This window comes from Ambystoma mexicanum, chromosome 3q, assembly GCF_040938575.1.
Source record: "Ambystoma mexicanum isolate Mex_15411 chromosome 3q, UKY_AmexF1_1, whole genome shotgun sequence".
Taxonomy (NCBI): Eukaryota; Metazoa; Chordata; class Amphibia; order Caudata; family Ambystomatidae; genus Ambystoma; species Ambystoma mexicanum.
Genome location: NC_090926.1, coordinates 220,354,613 through 220,377,461, shown reverse-complemented (window position 1 = coordinate 220,377,461; position 22,849 = coordinate 220,354,613). Strand labels below are relative to the sequence as shown.

The 22,849-nt window shown below is 46.2% G+C and overlaps 1 protein-coding gene across 2 annotated transcripts in view; it reads right to left on the bottom strand.

Moving 5' to 3' along the window:
- The window catches only part of MARS1 (methionyl-tRNA synthetase 1), a 413,330-nt gene that overhangs the window by 77,984 nt on the left and 312,497 nt on the right, over nucleotides 1–22,849 (bottom strand). Inside the window, exons 19-21 of one of the 2 annotated variants that reach the window (XM_069653588.1) lie at nucleotides 21,917–21,988; nucleotides 20,191–20,214; nucleotides 971–1,087 (exon numbers count right to left, since the gene is read on the bottom strand). In XM_069653588.1, the coding sequence (XP_069509689.1) occupies nucleotides 971–1,087; nucleotides 20,191–20,214; nucleotides 21,917–21,988 (213 nt within the window). The remainder of the gene's footprint in view (nucleotides 1–970; nucleotides 1,088–20,190; nucleotides 20,215–21,916; nucleotides 21,989–22,849) is intronic. The other variant, XM_069653589.1, reaches the window with a different exon arrangement.

Sequence of the window (22,849 nt, the reverse complement as noted above, 5' to 3'; positions counted from 1 at the left end):
ATATTACCTGCTGCTTGTGCCATAAATAATCATTAACTGTTACAAACCCCATCATACTTCTATCCATTTTGCGCTTAGGAAGTGCACCTTTTGCTCACTGACCCTTCCTCCTACATAGTTACACCTTTCCTAATGACATTTGTGACTATGCTGATTCAGTAATAATTTAATACATCTTTTATAGCGCACATAGTACTGGATATCTAAGCACAGAGCCTGGATTCAAACCTGTGTTGCTCTGCGTTGCTTTGTTTCCAAGACAAACGTGTTGCCCCTGAGCTATCCTCCCAGCCCAGTACTGCAGAGTGCAACACCAAAGTAAACAAAAAACATAAATTAGGCATGTTCTTTCTTTGCCTGGAACAAAGCGTGCAATTACTTGGGGTAGGTGGAGGTGGGATGTGTATAGCAGATCTCTGCTGTATTTATGCGGGTACAGTGGACATTCTAGCATATTGTCATCTCCCAGATAGGGTGCAGATTTGGATGAGAACACTTGGATTTAGCCTGATCACTGGATTCAGGCTTGGCCAAACAAAAACGTGCAGTCTGGCTTCATTTGGGTGAATGTGTCAAAGTGCACTTGGTACGTGGCCCCACTAAGCACAATGATAAGAACTCCAGTATTTCTTGGTCAGTGGGAAAAACAACGGATAGAAGGGGGGCACTAGGGGTCCATGGGGTAACCATTTGTGTACAGATCTAAATTGTGTATAGTTTTGAGTACCAGTAATTATTTCACACTTCAGGAATGGGGAGATAGGAAACAATATTGATATTCTGCATACATCTTAGGCCCCCAAGGACGTCTGCTTATTGTTTTGGCTCATAGTAAAGCAGCCTTGAGAATGGGAATAGTGTCTGTCTGCAAGATGAGAAAGGAGGGTGCTCATTCAGAGCCACACCCTAGCTGCATGATCTTTGCTTAAAATTGGGACAAGCAAGCACAAGGCAGCCTCTTTGACCTCACCTGTTTCATCACTGCCTCAGTCAGTTCCTTCACCTTCTCAGGATTGCCAAGGGTTGCCGGGGCTACTGTTGGAGCAACTGCCGGTTTCACTTCTTCTGCTTTCGGTTGCAGCTTCACCTAACATGTTTGAAGAGAGACATTAGCCCCATTATTCCATACAACCCACAAGAAGGTTCAGAAAGCCAAAACGAGAACCCACTCAATTAAAAGTAACTGGCGAGGCCTTCATTTCATATGCTCAAATTGCTTTCTGACTTAAGCGAACACCCCAAATAAATTTAGTAAGCTTTATGTATGAAACTATGTGGTATCCCCATTTCCCCCAAGTCTTGAATCACGATTTACATGCCTAGCTTTTTATTTGGGCAGTGCTTAGGTACACCACTTCTGAAATGGCATGCTTCCTTCTTGCACCACTTGAACCGAACAAAGCTCTGCTAAGTGCATCGCTGGAAGCAGTAGAACACTTTGTGCGACATGGAGAGTGTACTTTTTGATATTGTACCCTCTTAATGTACAAAGCAGTGACACCACCAGTTGGCAATGCAAATATGTGCCAAATTCTTCAAAATTGTATTTTTATAGATTCAGAATCTTTTGTATATCGGCATATTTTGGGGATTAGTCTAAGCATCTGAATCTATGAAACATGCAATGCTGGGGAACTAGTGTTAAAAACAAGCAACCATTTCAACGCTAGCACTGCATCCACTAGTGTTTGTGTGCTTAGAATAATCCCAAACCATTGGTTAAAGGACCAGAGGCATCACTTCAACATCAGGGGTCATACAAAAGCTTGTAAGACAAAGAGAAATAAACGTACAAAACATTTTTGTCTACTACCTTCTGCTGTGGCCCTAAAGACATACACCCTATTGTTGTATTCTTAATCCAATCCAATAATTAAGATGCGTCACTTCCATTTGGTCAATGGAATTTAAACCATATCTTTTGAGGTTTTAAGTTACATTAATGTAGGAGTAGGAAAAAGTTACTTACCTGTAACTCCTATTCTCCAGCATGGGCATCTTATACAGATTCACATGCACATGAAGATTCCCAGTTGTCAGGCAGGGAATCCTCAGTAATAATAAAAGCAGTTTTGTTTTAAAGTCAAACTGCAAATGGCATTAGTCTTCCTAGGCTCCACCCAGAGAGGTCCTCCTCAGATTTAGAGGTGCATGTAAAGTGGCAGTAGGAACCAAGATGAGCCATGGGGGGGGGGAGGGGTGGGTGGAGAAATTGGAGAGAGGGTTGCATGTGAATTCATGCTAGATACCTCCTGTTCTCCAGCAAGGGTAAGTAACTTGTTCCTTCTCCAGCCTGGGATCTTACATGGATTTACATGCTCATGAATAAGATTATACAGCAGTACATACCACAGGCTCAACAGAAGCAATACAATAACTCACCTCTGGAACACACCGCAATTAAACAGGTTGTGAAGCACTGCCTGGCCGACATGGGACTCAACCCTGGAATCACTGTTGATGCAGTAGAATCTTGTGAGGTTTTAAGTGGACCTCAACATAGCAGGCCTGCAAATGTCCAGCAGGGCAACACAAGACAGGAGCGCCATAGTAGCAGCTATGGCTCTGGTGGAATGGGCTCTCTGTCTTCCTGGCAACGGCCTGTTTGCAAGCCGGTGGCGATACGTGATACAGCCAAAGAGCTACCTGGAAATGGAAGCCTTGGAGGGGTCTTTCCCTTGCCCCCCTGTGCAAATGTCAAACTACTGAGATGTTGTGTGAAAAGTCTTAGTGCATTGGACATGGAACGTCAAAGCATGCTCCACTTCCAGCGAATGTAAAGCCGGTTCTGTAGTAGAGTCAGGATTGGGGAAGAAGACTGGCAGAACTAAAGGCTCGTTCAAATGAATGTCCAACAGAATCTTTGTCATAAATGACATGAGATTCCGTAGCACCACCTTGGACTGATGGAAAGACAAATAAGGTGGTATGAAAGAGAGCCTGTAATTCTCCAACATGTCTGGCCAAAGGGATAGCCACCAGAAAGGCAGTCTTCCAAGACTAAAACTTTACAGAAGCACTGTGAAGAGGTTCAAACTGAGGGCTCATCAATTTTGACAGAACAACGTTGAGATCCCATGTGTGGGCTGGAGCCTTCACAGGCGGGAATGCTCTGAATAGACCTTTCAGGAATTCTTTAATAAGTCTGTGACCACAAGGAAGGCCTGCTAGGCATCCAAGTATATATCGGAGATAGCTACCAGGTGTGCCTTAATGGAAGCGTGAGCAAGGCCTGCCTTCACTAGGGAGAGCAGGTAAGGTAGGTAGGATTTGAGGAGCTGTTATGTGAAGGGGAGAAAGCTCCAGTGAAGCACACCACACAAAAGCGCTTCCATTTGTGCTTACAGCATGCCAGGGTAGAAGGTGCCCTAGCTTTAGCCAGAATAACCTTACATACTGCGAGAGATGAGTAACCGCCAAAGGTGTAGAAGGTTGGAGTACCAGATCTGCCTGAGCCACGCCGGAGCAACGAGTATCACCTTGCACTGGGTCTATTGGAGTGCTCTTATCACGTACAGAATATGAGGCCTTGGAGGGAATGCATAGAGAAATTGGCCCTCTCAGGAGAACAAGGTGTCCCCTAGATTCCTTGGTTGCGGGTGCTGGCTGGCAAACCTGAGGCACTTTGCGTTTCCTTCCGTGGCAATTAGGTCCATTTGGGGATGACATCTCCTGGAGAAGAGCAGATGAACTTGAGTCCGATGACGCTCCCACTCACGGCAAGACCGTAGTTCCCTGCTGAGTGACTTGTATTAAGAATACCTGCCAAATCGAATGGAATGAGAAACATCCTCCGAGCTACTAATTTCCATATTGCTTGCACTGCTTTGGATACAATGGGAGTGTGGGTTCTCCTCGGTTTTCGTGAAGATGCGGACCACCTTGCATTGGAGTTGGGGCTTGAATGACTTGAGGGCGCAGGACACTGCTCTCAGCTCCAAGAGGTTGATGTGCAACACCTTCTCCTCTAGTTGCCATAAGCCTCTGGCATGAAATTGTTATGTGTATGCTCCCCACCCTTCCAGGGGGTGAAGTGGGGCGTGGGGGGGGGAGGGGGTGTCGGTGGTCACTGTGGAATTAGGTGCTCAAAGGTAAAAAGGAGTGCCTTGCGTAAAATGCTGGGCGAACAGACCACCATATCATGGTCTTCCTGAACACTGGAATGAGGGTGATCTTGAGGTTGCAGGAGCCGAATATCTATTGCCATCTGGCATCCAGAAACTGTTGTATAGGCCTCATTTGCAGCCTGCAATGAGGGACTAGCGATATGCGTGAAGACATCATCCCTAACAGAGATTTGATGGAACAGACAGTTGCCACTGGAAGAGCTGAGAGCTGCTGTGCTTTGCTCAGGATAGCCCCGACCCTCTCCACGAGGGGGAAGCCAGACATGCCAGTATGTTGAGACGTGAGCCTAGAAAGTGTTCTACGATGGCACCACGCATGATTTTGATAATTTGATCAAGTATCCCAGCAAAGTTAAGCACCTGATGGTTTCTTTGGTGTGCTATAAGGCCAGAGGGCGAAAGTGGGCGCGCCTCAGCCAGTCATGTAGGTATGGGTAGAAGTAGATGGTTTGCCACTGGAGCCAGGCACCTTGTGAAGACCTTCGAAGCTGATTTGCGGCCAAAGGGATGAGTCTTGAACTTGTTATGCATGCCGTTTACAACAAACCGGCGTAAGCGTTAGTACCTGGAATGAATGGGAATGTGAAAGTAGGCATCCTCTAGGTCTATGGAGGCCAGTAAGTCTCTGTTACTCAAGCACGTGTTGAAACGTGACCATCTGGAATTCTTGGGAAATTTGTTGAGTTGCCTCGGGTCTAGGATTGCCCCCCTACCCATCTCCCAGGACTTCTATCTCACTAAGAACTATCTGAGTACACTCCAGAGCCCCAGAGATGTTGTGGAACCACCTCTACTGCCCTTTTTTTTGTAGTAAAGCCCGAAGCTCTTGCAAGAGTAAAGGCAGGTGTTCCTTTGTCATGATGGGAGGGATGGAGGGGCCCTTGTCCAGGAATTTGAGGGTGTGACCCTCCTGGACAATGCTGAGCACCTACTTGTCGGTGGAGATGTTGTGCCACTCATTGACAAATTGATAGATGGCCTCCCATTGTCATGCTGAAGTCGGGAGCTGGGCCCAGGACCTGGTCACCCTGTTTGGTGGTCTGCGTTCTGGAAGAGGTTCCATGCCAACCTTGGGTTTCCCCCTTTGTAGGACTGAACGTCCTTGGTATGCCTTTTTCATGCTTGAGCATGAAGGTTGGCGGTATGCTGGCCTGTAGTCTTTGGCAGACCTGGAGAACCAGCCTTTGGAAGAATGAAAGACTTGCCTCTGTTGCTGAAGAGTACCCAGCGAGCATGCTGTATCGGTGTCTGCCTTTCCGGACTGTAGAGTCATCTATAGCCTTGTGGAAATGGTCTACCGGCTCAAAAGGCATATCAATAACTTTTGATTGAACCTCAGGGCGGAAGTTAGTGGCTTTCAACCAGACTTGCCTGCAAAGTACTGCCCCGTTGCCCATTGGTCATAAACTGGAATCTGCAATGTCCAGAGCGACTAATTGCGTGATCCGAGGCCACTTTGCCTTTATGAACTAGAGCCAACGCTTCGTACTACTTGTCGTCATGGAAGAAGTCAAAGATAGGTCCTAGCATATACCAAAGCTCCCCATCATATCTGGAGAGTATAGCTAAAGCATAAGCCATTTTAATGATAGAGGTGGCGTTGGTAATGAGTTTCCCAAACACGTCCAACTTTAACCCTCCTGGTCTTGGGGGACCATGCTTGGAGAGGGGTTATTGGAGCAGTTCCCTGCTGCAGCAGAAACCACAGAGTTGGGCAAAGGCTGGGAACGGAGACACTTCAGGACAGAATCAGGGATCCTGTATTTTTTCTCTAGGCAGTGCTTTGTAGGAGCCGTGAAAGGAGTCTTCGTGACCAATAAGACATCCTACCATATGTCGACGAGCAGAGAGATGGATACAACAGATTTCTGAGGGCACTCTCTCCTTTGGAAAGGAACTCCTCCTTCTCTTCAGGGAGATTGAACAAAAGTTGCTGCACTTGTCAATCATGCATGAAGCGAGCAGATCACATCTCATGGAACGTCTTTGGAGGGCAGAGCCACATCAGGGGGCTAGCCATCATCTGTAATCAGGTCATCAAACTCATCTGTACCGTGGGTACCTTGTGAGGTGTCAGTGTCGGGTAGCCACAGGGATCGACAACAGCTCAGCCAGAGGTGTAGGCGGAGGAAAAGGAGGAGGAGGAGGAGGAGGCATTAAATGAGTCCTCGGTCCTGATGGCAATGGTAAACTCCTAGATGGAGACGGTCGTGAGGGCAAAGGTGGACTCCCAGAGGGAGCAGCGTGTGGAGCTGCTGGAGGCAGATGCTGCTGCAGCCCAGACACCAAGGTGTGTAGGGTAGCTAGGATGCCCAAGGACATGTCCCTAGGTGCTGTTCCTAGCAAGGGCCCATTTGCTAGAGCTGGTTAAGAGGCAGCGGGCAAAGGCACAGCTGGTAGGGCGGGCTGTGGCTGCGTAGAGTGATGAGGCCTAGGAAGAATGCGTTCAGGTGAATCCTCAACCTCTTCCAAATCAGAGGAGAAAGCCTTTAGAGGCTAGTCACCTGAAAGAGTGCCTGCATGCAAAAGATGAACAGGAGGCAACAGTCCGGAGGAACCCACTGATGAAATAGTGAAGAGTGGTTTTGCTTTCGTTGGCCATGGGACACAGGAGAGAGCTGGCGGCATCTCCCTGTCCACACTTGCACCCCTGGGGAAGGAGGCGATGGCAGGGGACTGTGGTGTCGTCGACCGAGCCAAAGATGGGCCACCTGAGGACAGCCGTGGAGGCAGAGAAATTGTGTACGGTAACTGTAGTCGTCGACTAGACAGTCGATGTAGTGGGGGCCGTTGACAAGACAGACGGAGGAGCCGTGAACGAGGTGGTAGATGAAAATTACGGTCGATGGGTGGGTGACTATGCCCTGGTCGGTAATTCTGATGGAGACTAGCTTCGATGACGGAATGCGAACATGGACGTGACCCTTGGGATGACTGCCCGTGAACGGTGCTCCACCCGTCCCCGGTGCTCGACTCGTCTTCTGAGAGGTTGACGTGCGCCATTTTACTGACGATGAGACAGTCAGAGCTGTGGAGGTGTACCCTGCTATCGTAGTTGGAACTTGGGAACCGTCAACAGTGATGAAGTTAGAGTGGGGCTTCTTGTCCTTTCCAACTAATCTCAACCTCTTAGTAGAGAGAGTACGCTCAACAGATTTGCTGACCCGGGCAGAGGCATGACTACGCACGGAGGCAGCGCCAGAGGCCTTAGCATCTTCCTACAGCCAAGTCAACACATTTCTGGGACGATTCCCACCCAGCTTTGGAGAAGGACTGACAGATGAACAGTTGTCCCCCATCGTGGTCCGGGTGCAGGCGGTAGACACATTTGTCATGCCGATCATCAACAAAGACATTCTTCTGGTTGCACTTGGAGCAGGCCCTGAAGAGACTTTTCTTACTGGCGTCCGACGTGCCGTGTGGTGAAGGCCCAAATCTAAGATGTTGGCCTCACTCGAAGAAAAAAGATCCGATGATGGAACAGATCTTTACCCGCAACCAGAGGTCACACCATGCCCATTGATGGAGATACAATGGAAACATTTTTTCCCAATAATAGAATAAGAATCAAGATTTCCGAGGAGTGCATTCCCAACTCAAAAAACCTGCGGTACATATCAAAGGAGGACTTTTAGGGGTGGAGCCTAGGAGGACGAATGCCATTGGCTTGGGCAGACTGACCCAAAACAACAGCAATAGACACTATAAGCGACAAACAGTTTTTGACTTTAAAGCAAAATTGATTTTAACATTACAGAGGATTCCCAGCCTGACGGCAGGGAATATTCATGAGCATGTGAATCCATGTAAGATCCCATGCTGGAAAATTATAGTCTGGCAAAAAACTCAATCAGTGATGCAGAGAGCAGTGCTGGAGTGGCACACTCAAGCCTAGTCACTGACCTACCCACTCTAGGTTTTATCAGACCGGGAACCCGTACAACTCTTCCTGCCCATAACATTGGTCAGAAAAGTCCTTCCTTGGAAAAGATTTTTTTACAATGAATTCCAGACAGTTCCCTAACCATTTGCTCACATTTCCGGATTGTTTAAAAAATGAAAAATTAAAGGTCAATAAGAACAGCTTGTAAGGTTACAATCAGTAACGTGTTCCATTTGTAATCACCAACATAACCCTCAATTCTCCCCCCTCCACCCAATGCATCAATAACTCCCGATAAACTAATGTCTAAGGCAATATTCCAGCACAGCTCATCTCCATCCTTGGGGCTTGCTATCGACCATATTTGGTGAAGGGGAGCCAAGCTCCCTCAATGTTTGACTTGAACTTATCCAAAAGGTGTGTTAAAAATTCGATGTCATAAATGGATCTAACCTTTGAGACCTGTTCTTTCTCTGTGGGTGCTTTTTTTTACTTTTTCGGAATGGCTTAACAGCTCCTGGCTGCCACCAGCAGGAACGCACCATGTGTCCCCCCCCTCCTCCTCTTCTATCCGTACCCGAAAAAGCAACATCGCCCTAGTAACCCCATCAATCCCTTTAATCCAAGAGAGGACTTTCTTACAGTAATTTTGTATACGAAAACACCAACAAATAATATTAGTAGTCCCCTCTGGTTGGCTGCACTGCTAGCAATGGGAGTCTGTAGCCGGGTACATTTTAGCTAGGCTGGCTGGAGGATACTGTCATCTCTGGAGAAGCTTTTTATCGCTTGCATCCGATACTGCAGGCCAACCGCAGAAAGAGACACCCTTTTACACATCTGAGACCATAATACTTCATCTGCATCCCTGTCCAGGTCCTTCAACCATTTTTCTATCGCCGGCAGTGGGTCAACGGGTTCTGCCAACAATAGAGCCTTGGACATTCTTGCTATTAGACACTTGTATCCCCCATGTTGCAGCAACAAGACAGTTTGGTCTCTCCTTCAATTATCCCCCCATCTGCAGTCGGAGTGCACATTTAAGCTGCAGGTATCGAAAAAAATTGCAATCCTGCTAATATGTAGGGATTCTTCTAATGTTTCCACTGGGATAAAAGGTACCCTCCACCCACATCTGACCAGCTCTAGTTAGGCCTGCCTCATACCAAGATTGGAACTGCAGGGGTACCGCACTTCCCGTATATAGCTGAAGGGGAAGGGCAAGGTCGACAGCCAGTGTGTGTCACTGCTTTCCCGCCAGATGGACCAGAACACAGCCAACATCGGGTGCTGGATCACCCTTCCAAGGATTTGAGTCTGGGGCACCCACATCAATTCCCCCAAAGTAACCGGGGCCAGTACCACATTTTCCATGTGTAGCCATTGCTACTTGGAGTGGTGATCCAGATGCTCTACCATAATACATAGTTGGGCAGAAAGCCCATCCCCACCCTCCACCCATTGCACCACAATCGGGAGCATCTCGAAGAGGAATAGGAATGCGAATTTGGGCAGCACTATCCTTTTCATGCAATTTAGTTGTGCCATCCATGAGAGAGTCAGCCTGCCCCATCTTTGCATGTTAGACTTCACACTGCACCAAAGTGCGGAGGGGCAGGGGGGTGCTGGGGAGGAGTCTGTGGGAAAAAGATCCCTCAAATCCTGTGAGACATAGCGGAATCCATTCGATTGCACCTGAAACGATAGTTCTGCAATGTATTCCCTAGAGCGCCAAGGGACCACTACGGTGGTGATAGTGCGCGGTACAAATGTCCTTTAACATTAACATCCTCGATTGTAAAGTCCCCTTTCACAAAGGCCACCGGTTTTTCCAAATTGAAAAAAAAAACAACTGTTCACTATATCTGGCTAGCCCCTGTAGTAGGCATGGGATGGAACTCCTTGGGCTAGTGACATAGCAAGGAGTCATCCACAAAGAGGCTTAGCTTATACTCTATCCTAACTATCTTGATCCTAGAGATTCTGGCACCTTCCCTAACCTCAATTGAGGATTCTTTTCCATTGACCACCACTTCCGCCTTCAGTTTCGAAAAGAGAGTCAAGATCCAGCTCATACATTTCAGCCATGGCAATGGTGGCGATGTACCCCCCTTAAAAAAGCCCAATTGACTGGATCGAAAGCCTTTTCGGCATAAAGTGATAGGATCAGAACATGCCCGTTCTTGGTCTCCCTTCTTGTAATACGTCCGTTTGGTGTACCTCATCTTTTTAACCGCCTCCCCTACCAGTACTGAGTGCAGCACCTGCCTTATATCCCTCATTGCGGTTAGCAGTCCCTCCCTGTCACAGCCTTTCTTTGTGAGGTGAGCTGTCAACCCTTATAGCCCCCCCCATAGCCGGTTTTCCACTAAGCCCCCCCTGTCGCGCGCGCTCTCTCTCTCTCTCTTGTTATCCCAGATCCCGCTGCATTGAGCAACCCTCTCACTGTGGCTTTAGCCGCGTCCCACACCATGCCCATTGGTCACCTCTCTGGTGTCATTAGTTTTAAAATAAGCCTACATTTCCTTTCTGTGAGAAACCAAAGGGTGTCTCACCCGCTAGTCCCCGGGGATCTCCCTCTCAGGTGGCCAGCGCATGGCCATCGCCTTTGGATCCAGACGGTGGGGGTGCGGGGCGGATCACCTGGGTGGGGGGTGAGGGGGTGTCTTCGGGGAATGGGGATGAGACAACCGATGGAGACATGCAGTATTTCCAAAGTGACTAGTACCATAGATAAAGTGCACAGTGCATCACGATAATTATTCAACAGTCTTCAGTAATTATAAAACCTCTTTGCCAGAAAAAAAAAATGCTTAATGCTCACAGAATATAAAACAACTTGGTTGACCCCAAACCTCTCAGTTTTCAGATATATGAGATGTTAAAAGAGGGAAATCAGAAGGAAAAAGGGGGATATTATATTTTTTCAAGTGTTTAAAAGGAGCCTGTAACAGATTGACAAAAAATGCAATCATGTTCAAAAATATATGTGTATGATTATTAAAAAGTTTCCTACATGTTAAGAAATGTAAAAACTATTTTTATAAAAAAAAAAAATGTGTTAAAAGAAAGTATACTTCAAAGATAAGCAAACATACAGTGGCCTCATATTTTTAGATAAAATCTCCATATTATTCTTTTTTCATTATTTGCCTTTTGTGTATACGTATTACAAATATATCCAAAAACAGTTCTAATTTCCCACAAATGTATAGAGTACCTCGTCCTTGTTATGGCCACCTGGATTTTTTGTCTGGTAGTCGACGATGTATTTACATTCAGTTTGTCTCAACTTTAATTCTATGTCAAGACCGGAGGCTTCCATTATGCTTCTCTTTCTTTTATTTAATTAATTAAGGCTCAGCAGCAAAAATATTTTCTTTAGTGCATGGAAAATATGTAACTGAAAACAAACAGGTAATAATGCCAATGTCTTTAACAGTCCTGAAACACACAAAACTCCATTTCCTAGGAAGCCTGAGGAAAGTCCAACGTGATGTCACCAACATGTGACTAAATCCTCCAATGAGTAAGCATATCCCTCCATAAACAGTCCGGGATATGAGGACACTTCCTCTTTCTTTGCTGCTCACAGCAAGAGATAAGTGCCTCATATTCTAGATTATGTTGTTTCATTATATGTATTGAATTTACTTGATTTTGCTGAATATTTAGTATATATTTTATGATTATCGCGCGTTGTATGAAGGGTTAATTCCTTCCAGTCCGACGCGCTCGCGTCAGTCGAGCGTGACTGGAATTATCTCTGACGCCAGCTGCTTCCTGCTGGCGTCGGAGAGTACTGCGCAAGGTGTTTATACCTCATTAGGCTTTTACAAGCCGTGTTTTCCTTGTTTGTGAGGGCCCGTCTTTACAGACCCTCGCAAACGTATTCCGCTTTACTTCCCGAGGCAGCATGCGTTGCCGGGCCTCGGGAAGCAGCAGTTAGGTCTCCGTGTGACCGCGATTCCACTCGCGGTCACCAGAGGGAGCACAAGCTGCTGCAGGTCCATTCCTCAGCTTTCTGGCGCCCGCGATCGCTTTTCCGTTGCATTTCACAACAAATTTAGCGATAGCGAGTGCCAGAAGCTGCAGCATCATTTTAACGAAGTCAATTTCAAGTGAAAGAAAACAAAGGGAGACAGTGCACAGCTGATTCATGCCCTTCTGGATCTGGGCATCGAGAGAAGGCAGTCTGCCCACAAAAAAAATAAAAAATAAAAATAAAAAATATGAAAATATATTAAGATAATTATATTAAAAAAAAAAGAAGTAGGGTAAATATAAAGGTGCTAACAACATGGCAGCTCAGTACTTCCCTCAGGAGGGCCAGGATTGGTCTGGATACAAGGAAGATACTTTGGATATTGATGAAGTGGCTATGGCTTCCAGCCTGGAAAAAGTGCTGGGTTCCACGGTGGAGACTAGCATCAAGAAAGCTGTGTCGGAAATGCTCCTGCCTATACAGCAAAGCCTAGATAACATGGAGGAGAATTTACAGGAAAAATCCCTACCAAGAAAAAAGACACAAAAAAGAAAGCACCTTTCAGATGGGGGATGTACACCGGCTCGCCTGAGTAAAGACTCTACGACCCCCTCGAGCCAGCCAGTACCAGCCACTGCTGCCCTATCAGATGCCTTCTCCAGGCTGAAAAAGGCCTTTTTGAATAGGAAGGAACTCCCTTCCGGTGACGAACCCTCTTACCACGAGGAAGAAAACGGGGACTTCGGACCAGTTAACCCAGAGGGATATCATCTGGGCTCTGACCCAGAGGAATGTGACCGTCACAGTCAATCTCCAGTTTCTTTGGACGAAGATGTGCAGACAATAGGGTCACAACCCTCAACCTCAGGGATTGCGGCAGTCCCCATCCCTAATAAGTCAGCCAAAGATTCCCTTTCCTCAAAAGGGATGTTTGCTCCAGAGGACTTAGTGCACCCCTGGTCTTCACACTGGGAACCATCTTCTAGGACGACAGACTACATTAAAGACAGGCTACGTAAGCCATTGGACAATGAAGTCCGAGCAAGACTCAGGGCAGAATGTCCACGCCCAGAGATCCCAGATAAGGTGGCCCTGACACCGGAGTTAGACTCCAAAATGATTACTTTCTTTGGAAAGAATACTAAAGATCCACGTAAAGGCATAGATCGTGCCTGGAAGTCATGCCAAGACCGAGTGCTGGATGTCACCGGTCCACTGGCAAAGATAATGGACCTGGCTGAAGCAGCCATAAATACAGAGGAACCCATTGATCCTCTGATACTGTCAGGTTGGGCTCAAAGAGCCATATGTTTGCTTGGAAGCGCCAGTTGTGCCATATCAGCTGAGCGCCGCAAAGGTATTCTCTATAAAAATCGACGCCAAGCTAAGTGAGTTAGCAGATTCTGAATCTGGAGCAGCAGCCCAAGGTCTCCTTTTCGGAGACTCCTTCATGAAGGAGATGTCAAAATTTGTGGGCACCTTCACTGCGCTGGACAAAGCGCAATCATCCATCAGAAGAGTTTTTTCTACAAAAATGTTCACCAGGGCCGGACGAGGCAGAGGTCGCTCTTCCGGCCGATACTCTTTCGATAGAAGACCTCAACAATCCAGGGATCAACAAGCCTGGCAAGATCGCACAGATACCTTCTTCCCATCGAGAGGGCGAGGAAGAGGTCGCAGTTGGAGGAGAGCCGGGCGATATCCAGCTCAACAACAAACCACAGGTCAGTCTACCCATTGCAGCGCCAGCGCCGCAAATGCCTATAGGAGGGAGGCTAGCTCCTTTTGCGCATGCTTGGGATTCTTTGTCAGGGGACGCATGGGTCAGAGATACAGTTCGCGGCATGCGCATAGAATTCTTCGCACAGCCCTTTCAAACAGCCCGTCCCATTCCCATTCCAATGTCCAAAGAGGACGAGGTTGCATTAGACAAAGAGATTCGCAGTTTAGCGATGAAACAAGCAATTCGCCCCTGTACAAGCCAAGGCGGTTTCTTCAGTCCAATATTTCTGGTACGCAGAAAAGAGAAAGTGCGTCCAGTGATAAACCTGGAGGCTCTCAACGATTTCATCGTCTACCGCCATTTCAAAATGGAGGGTATTTACATGCTCAGAGACCTTCTGAGACCCAACGACTGGCTTATGCGATTGGATCTGAAAGATGCGTACCTCGCGGTACCCATACATCAGGACCACGCAAGCTATCTGAGATTCTCTTGGAATCTTCAAAACTGGGAATTTACGAGTCTGCCCTTCGGTCTTTCTTCAGCTCCTTGGGCTTTCTCCAAACTCCTGAGACCGGTAGTAGCACATTTAAGAGAACAAGGCGTTCGACTGATCATATACCTGGACGATATGATCTTTATGGCTCAGTCTCAAGCACTGGTAGAGCAACAGACCAGGTTAGCCATAGACCTACTGCACAGTTTCGGATTCCTCATAAATTGGGAAAAATCTATCCTTTTTCCGTCCAGAAGCCTAGAGTTTCTAGGGTTTGTGGTAGCTCAACTTTGTCTTCCCACTGCCAAGCTTCATTGTACCAAACGGGAGATCTGCACACTTCTACAGAGAGAAGAGATTTCTCTTCGGGATTTAGCAAGGGTAATAGGACTTCTCTCCTCCTCTATCCAAGCTATCTTTCCTGGACCTCTGCATTATCGAGAGTTACAGAGACTGAAAGGACAACACCTAAGACGCAGTCTCTCTTATTCACAACGGATGATTCTGTCACCGGAAGCATGAACAGAACTCAACTGGTGGCTTACGCACATTGAGGCCTGGAACGGCCGAGCTATCTTCGGGTCTGCACCAGACATTGTGATAGAGTCAGATGCCAGCCGTTCTGGCTGGGGAGCGAGATGCGGTTCAGTAGCCACAGGAGGAACTTGGTCTCCTCTAGAACTCGAGATGCATATAAACTGCCTAGAGCTCTTGGCGGGTTCCTTTGCGGTACGCTCCTTCACCAAAGACAAAGTGAGTTGTTGTATCTTACTGAAAATGGACGTCTCTGCAGTAAGATACATCAATCATCTGGGTGGCACTAGATCTCGACCTCTAGCGGAATTAGCCAAAGATTTTTGGCATTTGTGTCTACAACACCGGATTTCGGTCACAGCGGAGTATCTGCCAGGCCTTACGAACGTAGTGGCAGACTGGTACTCCCGGAACACGACCGATTACAGCGATTGGAGACTGGACAGAGAAGTCTTCCTCCGAATTCAACAAATATGGGGTCCCATGTCCAAGGACCTGTTTGCCTCTCGCCTGAACACTCAGCTTCCAGTGTTCTTCAGCTGGAATCCGGATCCAGCAGCGACGGCGACCGATGCTTTCCTCCAACATTGGACAGAAGGGGTGCACTATGCCTTTCCCCACCTTCAACATGATTGCGAGGACCCTGGCGAAGGTCTGTCAGGAACAAACAGAATTGGTTCTTATAGCACCAGTCTGGACCTCTCAGACCTGGTATCCAGTTCTTCTGGAACTTTCTTCGGATTTTCCAATCCTTCTACCCCAATTCCCAGATCTCCTGTTGGATCCAGCGGGACATCGTCACCCTCTACTCCTCCACGGATCTCTGACCCTGGCAGCCTGGAGGATTCCAGGTCTAGGTGGAGAGTTCCAGGCATGTCCCACATGGCAGTCAGCCTCATCGAAGAAAGTTGGGCTCCTGCCACTCTCAAAAGATACTCTAACTCTTGGAATGCCTGGAGAAACTGGTGTCAAGAAAAAGGACTACATCCAGTTTCAGCACCTATAGAGGAAATTCTGAATGTCTTAGCATCCTTAGCAGAAAGAGGTCTAGCCTACAGGACAGTCAACGCGTACCGTTCTGCCATTTCAGCAGGCCACAATCCTATAGAAGGGATTCCAGCAGGAGAGCACCATCTAATTTGCAGGCTACTCAAGGGCATCAGACTTACAGTCCCGCCTCCGTCCTGTTACAGCAAGCTTTGGGACGTTAATAAAGTGCTCAACCTTTTTCTGTCCTGGCCAGATAAGGAGGAACTATCCCGCACTGCCCTATCCGGCAAACTCACTACACTGCTCTGCCTCGTCTCCTGCAGGAGAGTTTCTGATGTCAAAACCTTAGACCTAGCAGGCAGAACCTTTTCCCCCCAATGGCATTATATTCCAGATACATAGAAGGACTAAGTGCAACTCAAGAGTGATCTCTTATCCTGCCTTCAAGGATCAGCCCAAGCTCTGCTTAGTCAGATGCCTGAAGACGAAGAGGTTACGGCGCCTCTCAGGACTGCACCAGAAGGGCAACTTTTGATAGCCTTACGCAAACCTCACAAAGCAGTTTCCGCCCCAACTCTAGCACGCTGGGTGCGGTGGACCTTGACCCAAGCAGGAATAGATACCTTGCACTTCGGAGCCCACTCCGTGAGAGGAGCCATGGCTTCCAAGGCCTTCCAAGTCGGGATCCGACTAGACGACATCATGAAAATGGCAGACTGGGCAAGTGAATCTGTGTTTAAGCAATTCTACCTGAAACCGGTAGAACAGCCGGCATCCGTTGTGGTAAGTAAGCTTTAAACTAGCATAATGGGAGCCTCCGGTCTTGACATAGAATAAAGATTTTCCATAATGTCTTACTAGAAAGTCTTAATTCTATTAAAGACACGGAGGCGAGCATTATCCCACCCGGCGAGAAATTTTAACACATCATTCTGAATGGTTATACATATATTGCAAAATGATTGCTTGATTTTGAATACAGTATTGTTCATTAAAGTAACAACGTATTTCTCTCCCACCCCTATATGGGAACTAGGGTTGTAATATACATGAACTGATTGCGATTTTTTCTCTCTTGAAAGCGTCAACAGACAAGTCTGCCTAATACTCGGCATACTTTCGCTTCTATGAGATGGCTTCAGTTTCACACCTTCTACTGGACAGTTTCGCAGCTTCGAAAGAGGAAGTGTCATCATATCCCGGACTGTTTATGGAGGGATATGCTTACTCATTGGAGGATTTAGTCACATGTTGGTGACATCACGTTGGACTTTCCTCAGGCTTCCTGGGAAATGGAGTTTTATGGACTGTTAAAGACATTGGCATTATTACCTGTTTATGTTTTTAGTTACATATTTTCCATGCACTAAAGAAAATATTTTTGCTGCTGAGCCTTTCTTAATTAAATAAAAGAAAGAGAAGCATAATGCTTGCCTCCGTCTCTTTAATAGAATTAAGACTTTCTAGCAAGACATTATGGAAAATCTTTATTCTCAATTACCTCCTCTTGGGTGTGGTAAGATTTTATCTATGCCGAAATATTTAAACAATGAGATGTCTCCATTGTGCTTTTCCTCAAAATGCTTGGCAAGGGGGTAAGTTGGATCTTTGTTTTTAATGGCCCGAAGATGTTGTAAAATTCGAAGTTTTACTTCTAGTTTTGTGCTGCCTATGTACCAGAGGTTACAGCCACATGTGATCACAGACTACATAAGTTGTTGCACAGGTGATATGTTTTTTAATAATCATTTTCCTCTGGGTTCGCGGATGTATATAACGCTTCAGAGCCACCCCATGTTTACAGGCCTATATACACACACATATATACACTACAGTTTTGTAAGTGAAAGTGAAACTTTCTTTTACCGAGGATTCCCAGCCTTACAACAGGGAATATTCATGAGCATGTGAATCCATGCCAGACCCCATGCTGGAGAAACAAAGTATCCCTCTTTCCTTAAAAACCATAGTTCTTAGGGAAAATGAAAGAATATAAAATGAGAACCCAAACGGTCCCCAGCAACACTGCACGTGTGCTGCAAAAGTGTAACACAGATGACTTTAAGAGGTATGGAAGAAAGCAGGACTCCATTGGACAAGGTAATACAAAAAGAACAGTTCCAAAAGTCAGAGCAAGCAAGAAAGAATGATGGGGGAAAAATGCTCCCCTCAATCAGGAGAGAAAGAAAAGGGTCCAGAAGTCCAGCAAAAAGAGCTGGGGGTCTAACTAGGAGAGGGGATTAAGCATAAAACTGATAATATCTCCCTAACACAGAGGAAGCCACGTCAGCACTCCCTTCCCTTGAATCAGCTGGGCCACTCGACTCTACGATGCCTTGCTTCTCTAAAAGCTCAGCTGCTGGAACCTACGCAGCTCACTGTTGCTAGAGAACACACTACCTTTAATTACTAGCAATGGGAAGGATCTTTAAACTACTACTGCACACGAAACAGACAAACAAACAAACACACTGAATGAGTAATCCCACGTGTCCTGTCTTCAAAATGCCAGAACAGTATTTGCCTCATTGGTTTGCTGAGACTGCAGCTACTGGTTGAGCTACATCATACGCAAGCATCATGTTTGCCTCTCTTTGGCCCTCTGACCTAACCAGTGGGACCCTGGGCCGCTCTCCATCCAGAGGGTGGACACCTGGTGGCGCTGGTCTTCCATCGGACAGCAACTTGTGCTGTCACTGGAATATTTAACAGCTACCCTTTATGTCAATGTGAGGCCATCCTCGTCTTTGGCTCAATGCTTTGCATTAAGGTCATGCAGTTTTCCAAACCACAACTTGTGCTGACTTCATATTTTGACATCCCGGGATTAACCATGACACCAAAGCTTTCGTGTTGTCTTTAACCCGAACACTTCTTCTTTGGACTCGAAACGAAACCCTCAAACATTCGAATAGGCTCCATACTTGAAAAGCTACTTAGCTGTTTCACAATGCATTTTCATAAAGCCTATATAAAGAACATTTGTACAGGTACAGTGTGAATATTCCTTTATAATGTGTTATTGCTTATTAGACTGTACGTTATTTTACCACCCCGATCCCCTGAGAGTGTCGCCTTGATTGCTCTGGCGTATGAAAACTTGGCAGAGTCTGGGATTAAGGGAGAAGTCCTGCAACCTAAGTACGGGCTGATTGGGAGGATTTTCATAAATTCTATGCGTAGCTCCAAGGCCAAAGGTTTTTCCTCGTGAAATACATTTGTTCAAATGACATAATTGCTGCATCTGTTGAAATACAATGAAGGAAGTTTAAATACACAAATGCAATGGTATTGCTGTAATTGCCTGCAGTTTGATTTTTATTAGGCCTTTCGGCAAACTTAATTTTGTGAGCTTTCACTAGTGACTGGACCAACATCCTAGATATCACCATAATGTACCCAGTCTGTGACTAAAGTAAGCCCTTCTGCCATAAAGGTTAAAACACTGGGCACAATTCCAAAAACAGATTTCAGCATGCTGCATGCAATACATCTTGTTTCCAAGATTCATGAAGTGAGCAGATGAGTGGTTCCGAACTCGATTAAGAATTAAGAAGCAGCTCACAGCCATATTATCAACATCAGCGATGTTCCCTTGACGAGCAGAACAAGACCTTTGGGTATTTTTGCAAACATTGCCAAAGCGTATAAATACCTTTACCAGCGCACACACCACCCAAATCATAATTTGTAATGTGGGTCTACCCATGAACATGCACAGAATAAGCAGTTGCGTTCTGTGTCACTTTCGATTGACTTTGAACGTACGTTACCTACTCATTATGTCATAAGCTTCATTAGGTCACAAGCTTGCATCGCTTCAGAGTGGTATTTGTAAAAGAATAACCTATCATTTTGCTCCTTACGCATACCACCTGGTGGCCGGGGTGGCAGCCACATGTGTTCCAATTGTCGTACAACCACCCTTCCCCCACCAACGCCAACATTTCTAGAACTAGGATGAGAGCCAGAGAAAGCACATACAGGCAGGTCTCCAGATACAAGTTTGAAGTCAAGTAGTTTCCCACTACACTTTTGAGCTGTTTAGGTGATTAAAACCAGATTTCAGGACATTGATATTACTGTTGCAATTCAGAGACTTTTCTAGCAATTATTAATATAGAGAACATATGTATTTATGCCCTCTTCAGATGTACCAGTGACAATAGTACAGCCCTCTTTCTTCCACCCACTTGGACCTCATTTGTGACATGGAACAACAATGCCACTGACTAACATGTCATGGAAGCAGTGGAGACGAGAAGGGGCATAACTGTTTCTGCCAACTTATTTTCCTAGGTGAAGTTATTTTGTTTAAACAATTGGATTTATTTAATCAAATAAAACAGGGTGACAATGCCCATATCTGGAGGCCTGGTTCAACAACTCTGAAAAGCCAAAAACAGCAGGACATTCATACAGGACTGGAAGCAGACCACGCAGGCATTTTACCTGAACATCCAAGCACTCCTCTGGCTAGGAGAGAAAACAAGCACAAGAAAAGAGTTTCAGGTGAGAAGAGAATTAAGTCAAGCCAGCATCAGAAGGAACCCTTACATTCCAAGACATTCCAAGACATGTGGTCACCAGCCACACATGAGAACGCCGATCACAGACCAGAACCACGTCCACATATTTTTTTCCACCACACGATCACCTTTATTACGAGTCAATTTTTTGTCGCAAGAATTGCAGGTGAAAACTGTCTCCCACCTTGATTTCCCCCAGAGGAAATTGCTTCTGTATCAAAATCCTAATGTGTTTAGCATAGGTACGTTGTGTGCACATTTATTTTATTCCAGTGCAGAATGTTGTGGTTTGCTAGGCGGGAGAGCAAGCCAAGAGACACCAGTACCTATCCCTGCTGCATTTGCCTATACTGCCTTGTGACCAAAGTCTGTCCCTCCCATTCATTGTCCGTCTCCCACCACGATTGTATGTGCTGGACAATTCTGAAACGATCCTGTAGTGGGGCTGTTCTGAGCCATTCTGCCCTCCACTGGCATTCGTGGCCAACACTCTTCTGTCACCTTCATCTCTCCCATTCCCCTTTAGAGCCTTTGCTGCCCAGTTTTATTCAATTCAGGAAGAGAGCTGCATTAAAGAAATGGTTTTAGAAATGTCTTTCTACGCTGAATACAAGGCATTGCTATAATACGTTACCAGTGAAAATGCATCCCTCAAAGTTTCACAAAAAAATCTGATCTAGATGCAGTGATGGCACAGACGGATAAGGTACCCACTCTGTTGCCCGACTACACACTGTAAAAACCTAGATCAGTCTGACACTTATTCTTAAAGTAGATTTCCGTGGGCTACTAGATTCTTTTTGCTCAATAAGTGAATCCAAAATAGATTCAAGCTGTAAAATGGGACTGGAACAGATGGGGAGGACATTATATAGTCATACAGATTGATGGGGCAGTGGGCCATATTTGCACATTAGTACCCGGCACGCCGCGTCCACGGCAAACACTGAACGTGGATTGGCGAGTTTCCGAGCCATACCACAGTGTAATCTCGTGGACGCACGAATGCCGTTTGCGTGCCGGGTACACTTTTTTTCAAAACAACCTTGGAAAGGGAGAAGGGACCATTCATTAGTACGGAGCAACTTTGCCCAATATGGCGCCCTGTTGCTCCGTACTAATGAAGCAGTATGCATGGTCTAGTGTTCCTAGAACCAGCGCATACTTTTCAAACGTCAAAGACATGCTGCTTGAAATGGTTTTGTAAGCCATTAGTGTTCCGGGGCTGCAAACTCAGGAAAACTAGTATCCCGAGCCTGCAGACCCCGGAATACTAATGGCAATAACCGCCTCGCCGGCGGGCCATTACCACCTTATCGTAAGGCCCCCAGGGCCACCGTTAAGGCCCGAGAGCCACGGTGGCATTACCATAGGCGCTAATGGCCCACCAGTTCAGCAGTTATTGCCACAATGATAGATCAAGAGAATATCTTTTGAGTGTGGTTAGCCAAGAGATGGGCAAAACACATTTCACATCAGCTGAAACACATCATTTACAATCCACAGGTCAGCAAAAATAGAGTTGCTCAGCATACATTAACAGATGATGTACATCAACTTCACATAGCCCTTCAGTTAATTTTCTTGAAGCTTAAGAAAAGCCCAAAAATGAGTCTCTGCATAAGTTTTACTCATCCTGTCATTCTTACCTGCCCTCCTCCAAAACGCTTTCGAAGAGCTTCAATTTGGTCATTCTCTAGCTTCTGGAACAGAGGGCTGACCTGTAGGAAGAGAATTCAGGAGGTTTTTACATGGATTGGTCAAATCGGAAGTAAAGTGGAGAACATACTTCATAAACAGACTTCAGAAATAGGGAAATTGGACTTTGGATTACAGGTAACCATTTCCTCAATGTAGAGCTCTGCACTGCAAGCACTTGCAGTCTTTCTAGACAACCAGAAGGGAAGACGGTCAATACAGCCAGGGTGCACCAGCAACACAATCTGGAGTTCCGTTATGGGACCTACTTAATGAAGGGTTCGTTTCCCTCAAGGATACAGGATTCCTAGTCTGAATTTACACCTTGACCCAGAGCTGCCCCATATCAGCCCCTAAAATGTGTTCCTGTGCAAAATGGTGTTCAATTTCTGTAACATATCCAGATTACCATGGTCTGCTTGTTTCTTCACTGCCCCACTCAATGGCTCAAGAACCTCCCCTCATGTATGCAACTAGTCAGACCACCGCATCACATGACACTTAAGTGAAACTCACCACATCAATACAAACATTCTTGTAGTACATAAATTACATTTCGAGCCTTTTATCACAGCCACCCTGAAAACCCTGCTATGTTCTTCAGATCTATGTACAAATCAGCACTGCCAAACCTTTTGTGGAAAGGACATTTTCTTGTGGCCATTACATCGGTCAGAAGAGGCAGTGCATGCTCCATGAGCTGCATGCACTCAAAAAAATGGCAGAGTCTGCTTCAATTCATAAGAAGTTTCCCCATTTCAAACCTTTCAGAGCAGTCACCTGGAAACATGCCCATATCTTTGACAAAAACTTCAGTTTTCATGCTACAGCAGAACTAAAGTAGGCCATGTTGTTCGGTAGACAGGCCCTTTGCTACCCTTTGG